A 20840-nucleotide genomic window follows, 5' to 3' on the forward strand; every position below is an offset into this window, starting at 1 on the left:
AAGCAAAGAAACTATAGAAACAAAACTTTTCTCACATCATAAGGAAGTAGGTAAGCTTCTTTCTTTCACAAATTCCACTAATACATCTGAAGATTTTAAGTAGTTTAACTACTGGTATGAGAAAGGAACTTGTTGACCAAAATGGATCTTCATACTCTGTTCATACACTGTTTGTAAATAAGTATGTTTGATGTCGTAATAGTAAACAGTAAAGACATTTATCAAGTATTAATTCTAGTTATACTTGTTCATAGATTATTTGTATAAAGAAATGCACTTAGCAGGGATTAATTACATTTATTACCAAAACAAAGTGTATACAAGTTCAAAGCTGCAGAAATGCTTAGATGAGGGTAAATCTTGTAGTGGTTTGAATTACAAGAAATAATGTTTTCGTTACTCCTGTATTTTCTGTATCCATGATGTGAGCAGCGTTCAAGTATGTGAGAATTCAGTTGACTCCTATTTCTCCATCATTTTCTCTGTATTTTTTTTCCTGTCATAATAGCTTATATCTTTCTGGAGGTTGCAAGTGGTGTATTACAAGAACATTCAGAACTTCTTTGAGAGTGTGACTGTAGTAATAATCATGATATTTGGGATACACCCACCTTACCTTTGTTAATTTCCAGCCAGAAATTCAAAAACTTTGCCACCTTCCATGTGAGATGCCAACTTGGGTCTTATTCTAGAATAGTATGACAGGTTTTAATGCAGCTTCCTTGCATATTTCATGTTGTTGCATGTTCACTTTGGCTCTCCTTACTGTTTTGAGAATCAGTCATCTTCCAGCTCAACATAAGGAAATTTGCTGTGCTTGCTGCTATATTTCTACCAGAGTCTCATTTTTATCTTAGATGTGTTTCTTTGTTATTTATATATGTGATTTATGTGCGTGTGTGTGTGTATTGTGGCAAATTGAACTACAGCAGTGAGTCCTTGGTTCCTAGTTAAGGAAATTTACATTTTATTTTGCTTTGTATTGATTTTTGTGCTTTCCCATATCTTTTTAAAAGTTTGGGGAACACATATTTTGTGTGTGTCTGGCAGCAGCCAATCAGAGGGAAAAACAGGCTCTGTAAATACCTAGCATGGTGAGCGTATGAGAGCTTGATATGTCTGACCAGTGTATGTACTGTGGTAAACAGAACTGCAGGAGTGAGACCTGCATTCCTGGTTGAGGAAATTTGCATTTTATTGTATACTGATTTGTGTACTTCCTCCCATATTTTTAAAGATGCAGGGAACACATATTTTGTGTGTCAGGTGGCAGCCAATCAGATGAAACAACAGGATGTTTAAATAACAAGCTCAGTGAGTGGACATCTGTGTAATTGCTTCAATGTGAAGACTCAAAGACACACTTTGCACATGTTTGTGTGATTTAGTGATTGAGTGTAAGAGTGTATGAGAGTATGTAAGTCTTCTTTCATGTTATATGTTTTGCATTGGTATTCCTTTTAGTTAGTGAATGCAGGCAGTAGTTATGTTACATATATTAAAGTTACTGTTTATCAGATTATTGGCATAGGAGAGCTCTAATTATATTACTAAACTGAGATAAAAAGAAAATTAAAATCAACCCGTTGACTGCTTTGAAATTAGATATTGAATTATAGATTCCTTGAATTCATGCATTTTAGATAATTTATTAAAGACCAAATATATTCAGAACTGTAGAAAATAGGGAGTATATATCAGGGTGGACTTGAAAATCATTGCTCTAATTGTGCCAAATTATCTGATCTTTCAGAAATTATAGATTGTAAGGATACTAGTGCATTTCAATCTTGCATTTGTCATTTTGGAAAGGCATTTTTGCCAATTTTCGAATATATAAAATATTGGACCAGTGATAATAATACTAATAGTTTAATTGATTCTAAGATGGACCAACAGAACACAGTAAGTAAGGAACTTATTCCGACTAACCTATTGTTTAGAGATAAGGTTAAGAACAAAAGAGGAAAAAGGTGGTAAAATTATATGCTACTAAAAATATAAAAAGTCCACCTACATAGACGTAGACAAAGTTACCCTGAATGAAAAAGTGAACAAACATCCAAATAATAATAATAGTAGCACTATTTCTGATGAGTCATACATATTTGAATGTGAGTCTGATATTGCCTTGGGTACAGCACACAAAGACGTGGGAGATCTAGTGGACCAGCTGCGTGTGGAAAATAACAGTCCTATGGCGTTTGATAGTTGTTTATACCCTGAAGTTATTGTGAGTTACATTAATTGTGTTGTTGATTTTGCGAAGCTAGCAAATGATAAATTATTCATACAGTGTGTTGATTCTGAATCTCCAGTATGTGTGATAGGGGAAGAATGTTTGCCAGCTAACAGAATGGTTTGTGATAAGAATATTACAAGGAAGAAACAAATTCCCAGGGCTCATGGAAAAACACTGATTATACAGATACTGTTGCTTATCACAAATTGTGAAAAAATTCAGTAGCATCTGTTAAGAGAGAGATAAATAGTAAGCCATGTAAAATATTGCATGATAACTATAGGAATCAATCAGAGGAAGTGAGACAAGATTGCAGAGAGAGAGAGAGCAGATAAGCAATTCACAAAGAAACAATGGGAGGCCCAAATATGCATCAAAATCTAGAAGATTTAGGATTTTTGCCTGGAAGTGTTTGCATACATACTTTTACACCCCCAAGCAGACTCCAGAGAATTTTTCCTTAGGTGGTTGGCAAATATTGGAGGTGTAATTGGGAAGAAAGAGGTACCTGGAAGCGAATGTTTTTGAAGTGTAATGAGTTGGCATACTTTGAAAATTCCCTACAGAGTACTCTGTCAGGAATACTGGCTGAGCAAATGAGTGTAGCTAAGGAAATATATATTTTTTTAGCTTGGATACAGGATCTGAATTGCCTAGACATAGTAAGGCCTTGTTAAGTTTAATTCTGGTGCCTGACAAAAAAATCAATTATTGGAAGATGGAAATCAAAGTCTAAACCAACTATGCTTGAAGCAGTGAATGTTGTAACAGTGATAAAAGACCTGGAAGTGGGATCTTTAGAAAAGGGTATGAGTAAGTTACATAGAAAAAATGGAAATTGTGGGAAAAGTACATGCAGAAAAAAATGTTTTGAAGGAGGAATGAGCTTTAAGAGAAGACAGGAATTTAATGATTTGTGTTATGTTGCTTTGTATACATGGTATAGAACAATGTATATGATGTTTAATATTTGTAAATGTGAACTTGTTAGTAGGTTTGATTATTTTTATGTAAATTTAAGTTTGCCTATGTCATAAGTGATAATTCAATAAAGCTTATTTTTAAGTTAATAGCATCTAAAACATTAAAATATGAAATTTTAATTCTCGGTGATTCTCTACTGAGACTGGCTGTGAAACAATTAAATAAACTGGACAAGACTTTACATACTGTATCCATTTTAACCAATATTAAAATGAATTGATATCCCATTGTTACAAAAGTTGAGTTAAGTAAAACCTAGATGTGACGTGTTTATAATTCATGCTGGGACTAATGATTTAAAATGTATCCCTTTGCATTATATAAAGGTCTCAATATTGGACAAAACTGAGTATTTGGAAAAGTAAAATGTTATGTAATGAGTAAAATTATATCATCTCCATCATGGACAGATTATATGTATGCCAAAGTTCACATGTTTAATGAGTGATGAAGACAACTTACTCTAATATAAAGTTGATCATTATTAGAAAAAAAGTATTTATGATCATAGATTATACTTGAGGATAATTTACATCTAAACTGATATAGAGCATCTTATATGGCAGCAAAATTGTTGAACAAATAGCAAGTTTTTCAGAACAAAACAGAGTTCCAAGATAAGTATCAGTTATAGAAAGCCTGATAGATTTGTAAAGCTAGTAGTTTTGGGAATAAATTTGATGAGTTATCTGGTTTAATTGCCAAGGGAGTCTTTAAAATAATAGCTATGACAGAAACTTGGAACTCGTTTAGTTTTCATTTGAAGGACTTTGTTAAATATGAGTGCTTGCAGCAAAAGTCCAGAGGAGGTGGTGTAACATTATAGGTTCTCAAGACTATTACATCTTGTCCTGTAAAACCCATGATTGATTATAAAACTGTTACTATTCAATTTTTGTAACAGGTGTTCCAAAAATTTCTATTTTGACTTAACTAATCATTTGCCAAGTATGGGCAGATCTGATGTTGTCATTTTCATTCTTGCTCATTGAATGGGAACGAATCAGATCCTCAGATCTGATTCGGTCACATACTTCAGACTTTGGATCCAACTCTCGAGCTCCTCCCTCTACCCGTAAAGCCCTAGTCCGTCCCCCACACCTCAGATATCGTTTGCCACCATCGCGCACAGATGTGGGATCCTTCTCTCGTAGTGTTCAGTTATAGTTTTTGTCAGTAAAAAAGTTTAACTTCCTTTAGCTAAATTATTCCTTTTTTCTTATTAGTAAACCTCCCTCTTAGTTTTCAGACTTTCTGCGTCAGGTTTCTACTGTTTATATAGCATTCTCTTGAATTTATAATTGCTGGTATTTTGTCTTCCCTTCCTTTCCTCTATCATGCCTACCCTTTTCAAAAAGGTACTTTTTTTACCGTTGGTGGTATTCCCTTTAAAAAAAAAAAAAACTGTCCTTAATTTTTCTTCCCTTTTCTTTTTTTAAGTGGTTTGTACTGGCATGGCCGACAGGCTTCAAGAAATGCAGTTCTTGTGGGCATAAAGTCCTTAACTTGGATGCCCACAAGGGGTATGTCTACTGCTTAGGACCAGCACAAACTGTTTAATCTGTGCAGCCTTTAATTCATGAGCCATAGCTGACAGGCAGAATAAACTCATTATTGAGCATTTTCTTCCTACCTCATTTACCTCATCTTCAGGGGCTCAAACCCCTAGTAAACCTTCAAAAGCTCTGTTGGAGCACAGGAAGCATTCACTTCTGATGTCTCCCAGAACTCCCTTGGAATCACCTTCAAAAGTTTCAAAATTGTCAGATCCGACTTCATCAGAACCAAAAAGACACACTGTGGATCCGAAGCCATCAGATCTTATTGTTATTTCAGCCAGTCTCACCACTCAAATTATGGAACCTAAATCTTTGGATCCTAAGCCTAGCACATCTTCCACTCTGAGGACTCATTCTCCCAAGTTTCTCATATAACCTGTCTCCCCTCAGCCCCATTCCCCTTTTATGCAGAGACCAAAAAAGTACTCCAGACCTCAGTCAACTACTTCTTCCATCAGGTCCTCCAGGAGTTTTACTGAAGGGAATGTGGATAGGATGATGTGAAAATTCCTCAAAGCTCGGATCCAGATGGGGGTTATCTCGACTCTGTCCCCTATTGGAGCCATGAGTCTTCCTGCCACTATTTGCACAGTTTTATCTCCTTCTCTGATCCATCCTTCAGTTTCAGAACCCCAGGATCTGACAGCTCCAAGAACCCTGGAGTCGGATCCAAAGAAAATTAATTCTTTGACTCCGACAGTATCTCTGATCAGTTCTATTTCTATGCCTTCAGATTGGGAATGGCCTGGGCCTGAAGTGCTGGTGTCAGATCTGTGGGGCTTGGGTCTACTCCAATTATGTCAGATCCATCCCTTCTCCTCAGAGCCTCAGCACTGGACAGCTCAGTTCCAGTTTCCTCCTCCAGGCATGGATCAGGTCGGATTCATGATCTACCTATATTGGAACACTTGGTTGCTGTGCTGGTCACCACGGCTTCTCTGGGTCCATCTGCCTTTGAGGTGTGGAAAGGCTTTTTTCTCATTCTAGAGATCTGGTTTCTCATCCTAGCTTGGATCCTACCCCTATTCCCTCTTTGGTTCCGAGCTCTGAGTACATCAGACCTATTCTACAGGGACAGCTAGTTCCAAATAGCTTCCAGTCGGTTCCCATGGAACAACTTCCCTTCTCTTCTGACACCGCCCCAGAACATTCCTCTGAGGAGATCCATCAGAAGAGAACATGCAAGAGGAGGCACAAGATTCCCCTTTGGAATCTCTCACTGAAGCTACTGATTTTGATGGAAAAAGTTCCTCCAGATCACCACCTGATGATGTCTCCTTTGGAAACATTTTAGAGATCCCAAAAAGGTGGTTGGTCTTCCGACATTCCTTCTCCAGAGGAGTCACTATTTCTGGAGGCTTTTGGTGCTGGCCCCATCTGTGTTTTGAGTGACCCCCACCCCCAGCTGATGAGCTCATTGATCTGGTGTCTTGCCGGACGTGGGAGGTGCCAGATTCCGTTGAACCAATCCCATGTCCCCCAGACAAGTTCTTAGCCCCACCAAAGGATAAAGCCCACAGGAGCAAAGGAATCCCTGTTGATGCAATGGTTGTGGCAGCAACCTACAAAAAGGAGCTAGCAGAGCAAAGTTGCTCTCTTCACCCAGCCAATAGAGAGTCTGGGGTGCTGGACAGATTTGGAAAGTCATGTATTTTCTTCAGCAGTCTTCGCCTTGAGGTCCCTGAACTATCTGGCTCACCTACACAGCTACAGAGAGATTTGACTAAAAAAAATTCCAAACTCTCTCTCTCTCTCTCTCTCTCTCTCTCTCCCTGAGTCCGTGTCAGTCAAGGACTTCAAAAGATCATCTTCTCAGCTGACCACATTTTTTTCAATCTCAAGTGCATCCGTAAGGTTAAGCTCTCATGCAGCAAAAGGTGCCTCACTGGTGGCTGGTTCAGGCATTGCCATAAGGAGACATGCCTCAATGTGGCTGTGTGATTTTTGTGGAGCTTTTCAAGTCTTCCTTCATCAATGCTGCCTTTGATGGAACATCCTTGTTTGGCCCTTCTGTGAAAAAAATGCTTACCTGCAGTGAGCATGAAAGAAAAGCTCTGTCTGCTGTAGGACTTAAATTTTTTACCCCTCAATGAACTTTTTCAAGAAATCAGAGAGGTGGTAAGAAAATCTGGTTCCATAAATCCCAGGGACATTTCCAGGACCCATGCATGGACAACTTATTCAGAGGCGGAGTAGGAAGTTATAACTGAAGTTGCTGCCCTTGAGGCAGGGGAGATCCACAAAATCAGGGCTTCCAAGATTCATTTCTGGACAGATCCTTCAGTACTCCTGAAGTGCTGCCCACCTGCCCACCTCTGTAGGCAGTTGGGGGATATTTGTCCCTGCACCTAGATGCCTGGACTGCTATAACAAAATATATCTGGCTGCTAAAATTAGTAGCCAGAGGTTATTTTATACTATTTCCCAGACTCCAGTTTCCAAAAGAAGGAAGCACCCTAACATTCACCCAGTCAGAGAAAGGCTGCAGCATAAGAAATTCAAAAGCTGCTAGACAAAAGAGTCATCCAGTAGGCCTCACTAAACCCCATACCAAACAGGATTGAAAATTTACTGATGCTTCATTTTAGCCCCCCCCCCACACACACACACACACACAAAATTCTGGATCTAAGCAAACTAAATCTAGAGCATTTCTCCCCGGGCCTCCGCTGAAAACAGGCTCTGTGGAACCTAGTCGGACTTTCCCAGTCAACAAATGATAAATAAATAAAATAAATAAAAATAAATCAATTTGTGAAAAAGTCAAAGTTACGAATTGTCATGGTTCAGTCCATCCTGCATTTTCTATGCAAGGATGTGATCCATAGGTCTTCAGGATGTATGCTATCACATCAGAATAGACAGATGATCCCAGAGACACTTACGCTTTCAGGTAGGAGCCAGTCAATACCACTTCAGAGCCCTGCCCTTTGGACTCACCACAGCCCCCAGGGTGTTTATCAAATGTATGGTAGTTGTAGCAGCTCATTTGAGACTGAAAGGATTCTGAGTGTTTCCATATCTAGATGACTGGCTCCTCAGTGCCCCTGCCATACATCTTCTACAGCAGTCAAGGGACTATTTGCTCCAGATTTGTCACTCACTAGATATAACAGTCAATTTTGTCAAATCAACTCTGACATGAATACAGAGCCCGGAGTTTATTGTTGCACATCTGAACACAATAACGCAGAGTGTTCTTTGCCTATTCATTTTATAAATAGACTCAGATCTCAGGTTCATCAAATTCTGTCTCATCCAAGGCACATGGTCCCTCCAAGAGACCAATTTGCATATCAACATCTTGGAGATGAGAGCAGTCCTTTTAGTGTTGCAGGCATTCCAAGATACTCCTCTTCAAGGGAATATTGTGATTCAATCCAACAACACATCTGTAGTCTGGTACATCAGCAGACAAGGGGGAACTCCATCTTACTCCCTCTCCCGAGAAGCCGTGAGAATGTGGCAGTGGGCGACCTCCTCCAACTACTTTCTTGCATTAACATATATTCCAGGGAAATCCAGTGTACTAGTGGAAAACACAGCAGGTCCATTCTAATTCCTCACCAGTGGTATTTCAGTCAGTCAGTGATGGAGAAAATTTTCCATTATGGGGCTACTCTTGCTGCAACCACTTTGCATCCACTCATAGCAAGAAGTGCAGCAGGTATTTTGCTCTAATCCCCCTCAGGGGGGAGTCACCAAGAGATGCTGTATTCCACGTTTAGCCATCCGGTCTCCTTTACACCTAACCCCCACTTCCTCTGATCCCAAATTTTATACAGAAAGCAATTTGGTTGAAGAGGTCAGTCATACTCATTGCTCCTTTCTACCTTCAGGTGTGGTTCCCCTTCCTTTAGTCTCATCTTTGTTATCCTCCCTGGATACTGGACCCGACTCCAGATCTTCTAGCACACCCCTCAGGGATAATACACCCCAATGATCCAGCCCTCAGACTAACTGCATGGTTTCTCCAATTCCACTAATAAGCAGACAGCCCAGGCTTTCTTACCAAGTATTTGCCATTTTATTATCCTTGCAAAAAGACTCCAGCAAAAGGGTTTACAAAAACAAATGTAGCAGATTTTCTTTTTGGGCTTAAAAAAAAACAACATGGATCCTTTTACTGCCCCTGTCTCTGCTGTACTAGATGTTCTAGCTGTTCTTTTCAAAAAAATGTGCTAATTTTTCCACAATTAAAGTACAGTTGGCAGCCATATCAAATTTCCTTTCAGAGGACATAAACTATTGTTTGGCTGCTTCTGAGTTATGTAAGGTCTTTTTAAAGGGCACTTTCCTGCTTAGAGCCTCAGTAAAGGATCCTTTACCTCCCTGGAATTTGATAGTAGTACTCTCAAGTTGTGACACAAAAACCCTTTGAACCTTCAGCAAAAATGGGTTAAAGTATCTGTCTTGGAAAGCAGCTGATGTCCTTCATGGATGCATCTGCAGTCATAACAACTGGGTTGTCCTGTCGTCAGGCAGCCCTTCGGTCGGCCGGATTCCAAAGTCCGGGTCCGCCGGCTGATGTCGCACTTCACCCGACGTCATCTCTGCTGGTCTTCGGGTATAAAGGCATCAGCCGACGCCATTTTCCTCAGTCTTTCTTGCCGCGTGGTGCCCGAAGCAGAAGCTGTTCCCAAGTGCCGGTCGGTCAGATCCAGAGATTACTACTACCGAATACTACTTCGAAGACTTCTAAAAGCTAAGTACCCGTTGGGGACTCTTTCTTGCCTCAGCCGATGTCAGAAAAAGTCAATAACTGTTTAACTTGTGGGAAACAAATACCTCATAAAGATTTCCACTCTTACTGTTTGCCTTGTTTAGGCCCAGACCACGACGTAGCAGCCTGTTCGGCCTGTGCTTCATTCAACCGACGAATGCTTAGGCGTCGGTCGGAGTTTGCTGAACAGTTTTTCGGCTCAGATTTTGCGTACATTATGCCGTCGGATCCTCCGACTACCCAAATTGTTAAAAACGAAAGAAAAGACCGACACTCGCGGTCCGCGGTTTCGGCCGAAACCATGGTTAAGCAAACCGCGAGTGTCTCAGTTTCGGCCGAAACCGAGAAAACTGATCAAAGTACAGCTGAATCAATGACTACTACTGAGGTTCCTGCTACTTTACTTGAATCGGCCTCAGAAATTTTACCTACAACAGTGGTTTCTAGTGACTTATCAGACACCATCCCTTTGGATGTTTCTACCCCAGCACGTGGTGCTGCTAGGCCTCCTGCAGCCATGTCTATTAAGGCCTTTGCCAGGGTTAGGCAGCCAAATCTACTAAATCAGTGCCTGTTAAACCCCCCTCAACCAGGCCCACTTCTAGTTCACAAATGCTTACTCTGGCAGAAGATTTAATATCCTTAATTAGGGGATCTCAATCTCACCCAGACAGGGCCTCTCAGCCCCCAGAAAAGAGACCTAGAGCAGAGCCCCCCGAGCCTGTGTCCTCTGATGGTTCTGCAGATGACTCAGATATTACAGACCAGCCAGAGGCTCCTTTCTCCAATTATGAAGACTCAGATGCTGAAGAATCCATTCCAGCTGCTTCTCCACCAGAAGAATTCTCCTTTGGGGAAACCTTACATGCCATGCGAGAACAATTCCAATGGCAGGAACAGGATTTCTCAGATTCCAGAAAAAGACTTAGGACTTTTCTGCATCTACCACAACACAGGCCCTTAGCTATACCTCCTGTCCTCTCTGTTGTGGACGATGCATTTAATGATGTCTGCACTGCACCAGATTCCTTACCTCCAGCCCCTGCCAAACCAGATAGATTTTACAGGGTGCCAGACACTCATCATCACCTATACAAGGCCCCACTTGCAGACCCGAAACTATATCCCAGGGGCCTAAGGCAGTAGCCTCGACCACAGCAAAACCCTATTCCTTCTGAAAGGGAAGCCAGGTATTTTGACACATGGGGCTAAAATGTTTACACCTCAGCTACTCTCTCAGCTAGACCTTTAAACTGTCAGTTTCACATGATACAATACCAAGAGTTTATGCTTGATCAGTTAACTAAAAAGTTATCCTCTGATGACTCTATAGATAAGAAATATGTATTAGAAATGGTAAATAACATACAACAGGTTAGTAACCATTCCTTAAAATGTGGCTATGATGCACTGGAGGCTTCATTTAGATCAGCCATGACTGGCACAGTGATAAGAAGACATGCATGGCTGAAGGAACAGGTCTTACGGATCATGTTAAAGCTAAGTTATTAGATGCTCCTATGGATAAGGCAAGTTTGTTTGGCACACCTGCCCAGCAGGTAATGAAGAAAATGGAAGAAAAGGCAAAATCTGTACAAACGGTTAAAGATTTCTTGCAGGTTCAGCCCCCAAGGTTTAGCAGGAACTGGCCTGCCAAAAATTGGTCCTTTCCTGACTCCACAAGATCCCAAAGGGGCAGGAATAGACGTTCCAGAGGCAGAAATCAATCCAGAGGGGGTGCCTACAGAGGACGACAGTGGCAAGGTAATAACAGAGGCACAGACACAGCCACTACCACTACAACAGCACAATCACAGTGACTTGATTCTAACTCCGCCTACCAGGGAACAAATAGCAGCACCATTAGGCGGAAAATTAACCTTATTTTCGAAGCACTGGCACTATATCGCAAAAGACAAGTGGATTTTGCAAACCATAGACCAAGGTTACCGGTTCCACTTCCACACTTTACCAGTCAAAAGAGGAATGCCAAACCTGCCTCCAAATCAAAAAACAGAAGCTCTACAGCAGATAATGCAATTAACAAAGATGAGAGCTGTGGAAAGAGTACCAATAACAGAACAAGGCAAAGGATTCTACTCCAGACTATTCCTAGTTCCAAGAAAGGAAAAAAGTTGGAGACCTATTCTCGACCTGTCCACCTTAAACACATACATCATTGTCCCAAAATTCAAAATGCTGACCCTACAACATCTTCTTCCCATGCTGGGCAAGGAGTGTTGGCTGGTAACTCTAGATCTCAAGGAGGCATACCTGCACGTCCCCATTCGACCAATTTGCAGAAGATACCTCAGATTTCTTGCAGGATCAGAGCACTATCAATTCTCAGCATTGCCCTTTGGCTTATCTACTGCGCCCAGAGTATTCACAAAATGCCTGGCATCAGTAATCGCCCACTGCAGACTACAGGGAATCCAAATTTATCCATACCTGGACGACTGCCTACTACAAGGGGACAACAAAAGCAAGCTGACAACAGATTTACAAAGGGTCATTTACTTGCTACAAGCACTGGGATACACAGTCAATTTACAAAAGTCAAGGCTGATACCATCCCAAACAAGGACATTCTTGGGCGCGGAATTGGACACAGTAAAACAAATGGCATTCCTAACTGCAGAAAAACAGAAAGAACTCCCTCTTTACTTCTTGGCACTAACAAAACAGAACAAGCTAACAGCAAGAAAAGTTCTGCAGGCCTTGGGCTTCATGGCATCATGCATAATCTTGGTTCCACATGCCAGACTACATATGAGAAAACTACAGTGGTACCTAAAGAATTTATGGTCCCAGCACAGGCACAGCCTAGAAGCAGAAATTCCACTAATCCCATGCCTAAAACAGGAGTTCCTATGGTGGGCTCAAGCATGCCAGTCAAACCCAGGCCTACCCTTTCACAACTATCAAGCAAGCCAAACCATCACAACAGACGCCTCAGACCTAGGATGGGGGGCTCACATGCTGGACAAATGCGTGCAAGGATTGTGGACACAGGACCAGCTTCACCTGCACATCAACCTAAAAGAAATGCTGGCAGTAAAACTGGCAATCCAAAAATTCAGACCATTTCTCAAAGAAGGCCATTTGATGATAAGGACAGACAACACCACAGTCATGTGGTACATCAACAAACAGGGAGGCACTCATTCATACCCCCTATGCAGAATGACTTTGGACCTTTGGAACCTGGCACTCAGCTACAACATCCAGTTACAGGCAATATTTGTACCGGGAAAGGAGAATACTCTAGCAGACATGTTAAGCAGAACCACCTCGGATGCTCACGAATGGATGCTACACCCGGACATCTTCAAGACCATCTCAAGGAAATGGGGAATGCCACAGATAGATCTATTCGCTTCCCCTCTCAATCACCAGCTCAAAAAAATCTGCACAAGGACATTCCACCCACTTGCATGGAAAGTGGATTCGCTCTCCTTCAGCTGGGAAGGTCTGACAGCATATGCATTCCCACCTCTTCCCTTGATACACAAGGTATTACTAAAAATCAAGGAGGAACGTCCAAGGATAATCCTGATAGCTCCGAACTGGCCAAGGCAACACTGGTACCCATTGCTGAGGAATATGTCTCGGGACAAAATGTGGTCAATACCCCTGATGCCTTTGATGTTAACTCAGAACAACTACAGCATCATGCATCCAAACCTAAAAACGTTGCAACTGACTGCATGGAACATCACATAGCAGCAACTAATCCAGAACTTTCCCAAAGGGTTAAAGACATTATCCTTGAAGCCCGCAGACCTTCAACAAGAAGGAACTATGCAGGAAAATGGAAAAGATTTGTCATTTGGAGTGCTGAAAGAGGAAAAGATGTGTCAATATAGATATTGCTAACATTCTGGAGTATTTGGCAGAGCTTCTACATACAGGCCTGTCCTATTCCTCCATCAAGATACATGCATCAGCTATTTCAGCAGAATACAGCTTTGATCCACCTGTCTTTTCACATCCTCTACTCAGGCAGTTCCTCAGAGGGATCAAGAATGTAAAGCCTCCTAGGAAACCACCATTGCCAGCTTGGGATTTGAACTTTGTGCTAGAAAAGTTGACACTCGCACCTTTTGAACCAGCAGCAACAGCAGACCTACAGCATCTATCATGGAAAACTGCTTTCCTACTGGCAATAACCTCAGCAAGGAGGGTTTCTGAACTTCAGGCCCTAATGGCAGTACAACCCTTCCTAATCTTCCACCAAGATAGAGTGTCCATGAGGACTAATCCTACATTTATGCCTAAGGTGGTATCCAGAGTGTCTTTAAACCAGGCAATCCACCTACCTACCTTCTTCCCCAACCCACAAAACAGAGGGAAAGAATGCTGCATACCTTGGATGTACATAGACAGCTACGCTACTACCTGGACAGAACAAAAGTAACAGAAAAACTGACCAGCTTTTGTAGCCTATGCAACAGGAAGGGAAGGAAAAGCTATTTCCAAACAGACAATCTCCAAATGGATAGGAAATTGCATACGATTCTGTTACTCCTTCCATGGAAAACCAATTCCACAGAACATAAGGCCTCATTCTACAAGGGCAACAGCCACTACCACAGCCTTCTTACGAGGAGTGGCAACCAAGGACATTATTGAGGCGGCTACTTGGACCTCCGTGCATACATTTGCCAAGCATTATAATTTACCTCTGTATTCCAGATCCCGAGCAGGGTTTGCCACTGCTGTACTGCAAGGGATCCTAACCACACCATAATCTATTCTTCCTCCTCCCCTAGTTGGCTATGGTATTCTACCCAGTTGTTATGACTGCAGATGCATCCATGAAGGACATAGTACAGTTTTGTACCTACCATAAATGTAGATGTCCGAACTGGATAGCATCTGCAGTCAGGATTACCTCCCTCCTTCCCCTCTGTGGTACTCCTAGGGTATTTACCCTCCTAATAGCTAGCTGGTGGGGGGAGTCTCTTATGGTGTATTTGTTTGTATATATGTACATACATGCTTATTTTTTGTGTTTGCCTTCTATCTTTTTGGAAACATTGGCATTTACCCAAAATTTAGCCTTCCAAGAGGGCAACTGGCATCTGGGGCAAGAAACACTGAGGAAAATGGCGTCGGCTGATGCCTTTATACCCGAAGACCAGCAGAGATGACGTCGGGTGAAGTGCGACATCAGCCGAAGCCGGACCCGGACTTTGGAATCCGGCCGACCGAAGGGCTGCCTGACGACAGGACAACCCAGTTGTTATGACTGCAGATGCTATCCAGTTCAGACATCTACATTTATGGTAGGTACAAAACTGTACTTTTTAGTGGCTATAACTTCTTCTAAAAGAGTAGATCAATGTTTGTGCATGTACCTTTAAGAAGCTATCCAAAGGCTTGCGCAAGTCTTTAAATACTGAGCATGTGCGAGTCTGACTGCCATTTTGTAGTAAGCTGTTGAGATGTAAGCATGTATGTATGTAAGGCCTGTCTGTTAACCAGTTTGTTTATGTTTTATGATGCTGCTGTCCATCCTGATGTCTTTTTATGTATTAAAGCATGTAAACTAAATACCCCACCTGCATGTCATCTATGATAGAGAAGGTCGAGTGACATGGTTTCAGAAGTGGGATGTCTAAAGGACATGGTGTCAGAAGCTGCATGTCTAAAATGACAAAGTCAGATGGAATCCAAATCCTTCAGTGTGATTTCGAGAGGCACTAGATTGAACCTGAGGGAATATAGAGGAGTGAATCTTCCCTGCTGTATATGTACAGCAGGGAGTGAATCTTCCCTGCTGTACATATACTTCGCAAAACAGGTCAAAAATTAATTTCAGATGTTAAAACTTGCTCAGCACTGTTTCTTATTTGCAAAATATGAAATGAGGCATCCAGAACATTCTAAATTATATTTGCATAAACCGATATGTACGATATTGATAAAAATATTTGAATTACTATGGAAATTGTTTGAAATAAGGTCCGAATTGCATAAAGCATATAAAATAAGGGGAAGCAACCATATTTTGCAATATGTGCTTAATGAATTAATATTTTTCATATTAGTCAATGATATCAGAGTTATCAGAAGTGTATAAAGTCTTCACATGTTTGTGCAGTATTACAGTAAAATTGTTTCACAGAATGTACCCATTTCAAAGCATATTTCACAAAGTACAGTATTTTGAAGAGTTTACTGTGCATTTGAATGTTATTAAAAGCTCACAGAACAGTTTGTTCATACATACATAATTACAAGGGCCATATTGTCATTGTGTTTGTACATACTTTGTGGGCATGGCAGACAGATTTCAAAAACCCACTGCACTTGTGTTTGACAGTAATATTGCTGAGAACTGGAGTGTTTGATCAAGAGTACAACATTTTCACACAGGGTACATGCTCTGATAAAGATGACCGTACAAAGGCATTTATTCTACTTAATTTAGCTGGGTCAGAAACCATTGAAAGGGAATGTTCATTTATGTATGCACCTGCTATCTATATAGGAGAGGGGGGCAACCATCATATTGTTGTACTAGTTGACATAGCCAGTTTTAGGCACCAGCGAACCCTGCGGTCGCTGGGGGCCCCCTGTTCCCTGGGGGCCCCCAACCACAGCAAGTTATCTTATCCTGATATTTTGTCACATCTGTAAAACCAACAAAAGTTAGTGCAGCAGTCTTGCATACTTAAACTATGAGGGTAATAACTCTTATTTATATCTCCTTTAAAATTCAAAGATATTTCTGGTTGTAGTAATGGTGTTTTGTCAAGTAACAGGCATCAGAATGCCATTAAATATTTTACTACAGACATAGTGCTCCTGGCTTAGTTAAACCCTGCTTTTGGACATTTTCTCCACTAAAACTAACTACATAGCCAGCTTTTTAGTCCCTGCAAAACCATGGCTGCAGGGGGCCCCCTTAATCATTTTTGTCTATGTGGGGGTCCCACAAAAGCTGCTGCTGACTGGGGAAAAATGAGGAATGAAAAATGCATTAATTTCCTAATTATGCTCTTTAACATGAACAGGGCTGTGATATGACCCTGTTAGGATGAAGATGATAATGAACATGAACAATATAAGCACTAGAGGGATCAGCAGCCCAGAGTGACTTACCTCAGTGCAAACTTTGAATTTTAAGAAGAGCTAATGCTTCCGATCATCAGGGATAGTTTCTCTTTCAGGTAGTTTTATAACTAATACCAGAACACCAGATACTATAACTCAATTTCTTTACTTAAGAATTCAGTATAATTCCCAAAAATAATAGAATAAATGCTCAGAATCATAAATATGTTTAAATATTTCTCTAATTCACTTAAAAAGTTACTAGAATAACATATTTTGCATCAACATCTATTTTTGGACAATAAATATAAAACTCAGATGTCTGGATTGATTGACTGTAATCCTGAATGATTTTCCAGCAAATCAGACTTTTTACGATGGATAAAGCAAAAGTATGAACAAAATCAGGGAAGGTCTGTGAAAGTAGGGACAGTGACAAGTATGCATTACTCCTCGATGAAATAAATCTTACTGCTTCTGCTGTTTGATGACTGCTAAACAGCAGTGACTAATCTGGTGTGGCAGTACCAATGTTGCACAAGGCATTGCTGTTTGCTGAAATAAGTACATAACTAGTACTGCTGTGGCTTATGCATGTTAGTGTGTGTGTGTGTGTGTGTGTGTGTGTGTGTGTGTGTGTGTGTGTGTGTGTGTGTGTGTGTGTGTGTGTGTGTAAAAAACATCACTGATTTTTATCTGTGCATGCACCCAATAATGCCAGGACACAGACATTATTCTTGTGCATCAGTAAAAAATGCACCTAACAAGTAATTATATTTCAAAGTAAGACATAACATATATCACAGAACATTCCGACACTTAGATATTCTTGGAGTTTGGTTGCCTCCACTCACCAGACTGTCTAAATGGATAATGGGGACTCCCTTTATCATCCTTGCCTCTATGGGGGCCCCCACCAAAGCTGTTGCTTGTTGGAGAAAAATGTGTCAATTTTCTGAATACGCTGTTTAACCTGAATGGTGCTGAGATATGACCCTTTTAGGATAAAGCTAATAATAGCCTCTGTTTACAACCACACCCATTCTAAAACCAGCCCTGTTGAAATGTGTGTGTGTGTACATAAAGCTGCTCCGGGTTATGAGGGGCTGGAGATTGTGTGGATATTACATCTTTGATTTTCATCACAGTCAAACCTTTGAGGTGCGTACATGAAGTCATTATAGCTTGTGTTTGAGCTGAGGGCATTGTTTCTCACAGACCTCAGAGGTGTACAAAGAAGGTTACTATAGCTTGTGTGAGAGGTGTACTGTCTAGGAGCAACAAATTTGAATATTACTGAAATCATTCTCACAATCACGTACTAGGCACATATACATGTGGCTACCTTTGACAGCTGGGGTGAAGAACATGCTATGTATATGTATATCATCAGTCACTTGAAATATATGACAAAGGCAATTTAAATCTCTGCTTTCATCCCAGTCTAACACCAGAGGGATGCATAGGCAGTGACTTGTCTTTTTTAGAGGGTTAGGGAGGTAAGCAGTATTTCCAGAGAAGACTTAAATATTCTCACAACTACTGGCTTGTTTACTCTAAGCTACAATTTTGTCAGCTTTGAAAATTAAGCCTTGGGCACAAATTATGCCTTGAAAGAAAAAAATAAGACTGACATTCTTTTTTTCTTTATAATTTTTATTTAGGCAACCATTAGAGTAAAATGTTGAGAAAATGCTCTAAAATGCATCCCAGACCATCTGTAAACCTGTGGCTTCTTGGGCCCTGATTTGAGTTATTTCCTAAATGGTTATTACTGGGCTGTCTTGTTCAGGAAAGGTGTGTTGAAGGATGCAAGGAAAACTAAAGCTGAACCACAACAGTGAATTTTTTCCTTAATCATAATTTCTGTTCAAGCTATTATTGGATGAAAAGGTTGTGTAAAATGCACTTCAGAGCATATAGAAAGTTATGGCTTCTTGAAAAAGCTTAGAGTACGGCAAAATGTGAGAAAAGGAAGAAAAGTAATGTGAATGGTATGGGGGAAGCACAAAAGGAGAAGGACTCGGAGGTGAGGACTGAAGGGTGTGTGTGTGTGTGGGGGGGGGGGTGTTGAAATGTAGGTCCAGTAATCATTTCACTTTAAGTCCAGGCCTGTACATAGACTTGTTGCAATGTATCACTGTTGCAGCTAAGTGCCAGTAACTCTAACTGCCTCTTTGTTAGACAGCTCAACATAGTGATAGTGTGATACATAGGCCTGTTGTAATGTAAAAGCTTGTAGCTGCAGGTCTGTCTGTGGATACTACTCCTAAAAGTTTGCAGCATGAAATAAAGGGTTGCTTAGGATGGATGGCATTGTTAGGATGATACTTATACTGGAAGTGCCTAGGGGGCCCCCAACTTGACATTTGCTGGGGGCCCCCAAAATGCTAACACCGGCCCTGCTAGTTGAGTCAAGGGAGGACCCTGAGTGCTTAAAACATAAAATTAGAGAAATGTGTAATCCCCAGACAAATGTTACAATGGAAAGGCACTTATTTTAACACAAGAGATCAAAAGCCTGTTGAAACTTTTGCAGCATGTGTAACTGACTTGAGAAATAAGGCTAAAACCTGTAGATTTGGTAACTTAAGGGATGAGTTAATGAAGGACAGACTTGTGTGTGGTATTAAAGTTGATGTAGTGAGAAAGATTTTGCTTTGTGACAGTGATTTAACTTTGAATAAGGCCATTGAGATTTGTCAGATGAATGAGCTCACAGAAAAGCACACAAATATGCTTACAAATGAGAATAGCTCTAGAAGGCACAGTGATGAAGCTCATATTGATAGTATGCAGCACATGGTTAAAAGAAACAGGCCCAAGCACATAACAGCAACTGTAGCCCCTGAAGCACTCACTGGTAAACCCCAGAGCTTTCTAGCAAGTTTCAGAGTTCGCACAGTCTCAGTAAAGTATGAGTGAGTCAGCAAACTCAAAGCATGGACCCCAACCTAGTTTCATTGTCAGCTGTCATAACTGTGGTGGAAGTCATGAATCTAAAACAGAAAAAATGTTTAGTTTGGTCAACAATTCCACAAATGCAACAAATAGAATAATTTCCACAGATTTTGTAAATCAAAAGGCCCATATTCTATTATCAAAAGGGAACATTTTAAGAAATGAATTGGTCAATTAGAGAGCTGCAACCCTACTCTTTATGTCGATGGTGTGTCAGTGCTTCATGAAACAGTTAATGCAGTAGATTTAAGGGCAAAGAATGAAGTATTTTGTACTGTCTGGATAAATGGCAAACCCATAGAGCTGAAAGTTGATACAGGTTCCAAGGGCAATGTTATGTCAGCAGAGACATTTGCTAGAGTGTGTCATGTTGAAAGGCTTGATTTGGCAAGGTGTGCGAAGCTTGTTGCTTATGGAGGTGAAGAAATTCAAACAGAAGGCTCAATAGTGCTTTCATGTTACTGTGCTGGGAGATACTATGACTTGTTATGTTATGCAGTCAAAAGGCACATCCAGTCATTATTAGGGCTTGGAGACAGTTTCAAAATGGGACTGCTTTCATTTAATAAGGAGGTCCACCAAGTTAACTTAAAAGACCACTACTCTAATTTCACCCAGTACATTTTTTCCACCTATGCTGATCTTTTTGAAGACAAACAAGGCAAAGTTCCAGTTGTGTACCCCATGAAGTTAGATCCAGAGGTCAGTCCAGTTATCAGGCCAGCACGTAAAGTTCTAATAGCCATGCAGGATAGAGTCAAGGGCGACCAAGATAAAATGGTGTGACGGGGTGATTTGTCTAGTTGAAACTCAAACTGAATGAGTATCTTCCATGGTGGAACCTTGTAAGAAAAGCTCATATGTTATCAGAATTTGTATTGATTCACAAGATATGAACAAAGCACTTAAAAGACCTCATCATCCAGTGTGCATACTCAATGAAGTCACAGCCTTGATGCCATATGACACTGTTTTTTCTGGCTTAGATGTAAAGAGTTTATTTTTGTAAATTCAGCTTGACAAAAAATCCTCATTGCTCACTACTTTCAGTACTTCATTTGGCAGGTACAGATTTTTGAAAATGCCATTTGGGATAAATTCTGCAAGTGAAGTATTTAAGCGTGCAATGGAGAACATTTTTTGTGGGTATCCTTGTGCTATTATAGTAGACGACATACTGGTAGGAGGTCATGATGAAGCTAAACATGTCAGAAACCTCAGGAAAGTTCTAAAAAGGGCACATCAAGTGAGTCTTAAGATCAATCAACACAAATGCAAATTCAGGCTGCAAGAAGTTACTTATGTT

General features: G+C 40.7%; 1 protein-coding gene across 2 annotated transcripts in view; it reads left to right on the forward strand.

The window, feature by feature from the left end:
* The window catches only part of LOC122805531, a 2823268-nt gene that overhangs the window by 1262574 nt on the left and 1539854 nt on the right, over positions 1-20840 (forward strand). For both annotated transcript variants that reach the window (XM_044075738.1, XM_044075739.1), the window contains one exon: positions 1-50. This exon is cut by the window's left edge and continues 61 nt beyond it. In XM_044075738.1, the coding sequence (XP_043931673.1) occupies positions 1-50 (50 nt within the window). The remainder of the gene's footprint in view (positions 51-20840) is intronic.

The sequence above is a fragment of the Protopterus annectens genome, chromosome 6.part1 (assembly GCF_019279795.1).
Source record: "Protopterus annectens isolate FY-2018-M chromosome 6.part1, PAN1.0, whole genome shotgun sequence".
NCBI lineage: Eukaryota > Metazoa > Chordata > Ceratodontiformes > Protopteridae > Protopterus > Protopterus annectens.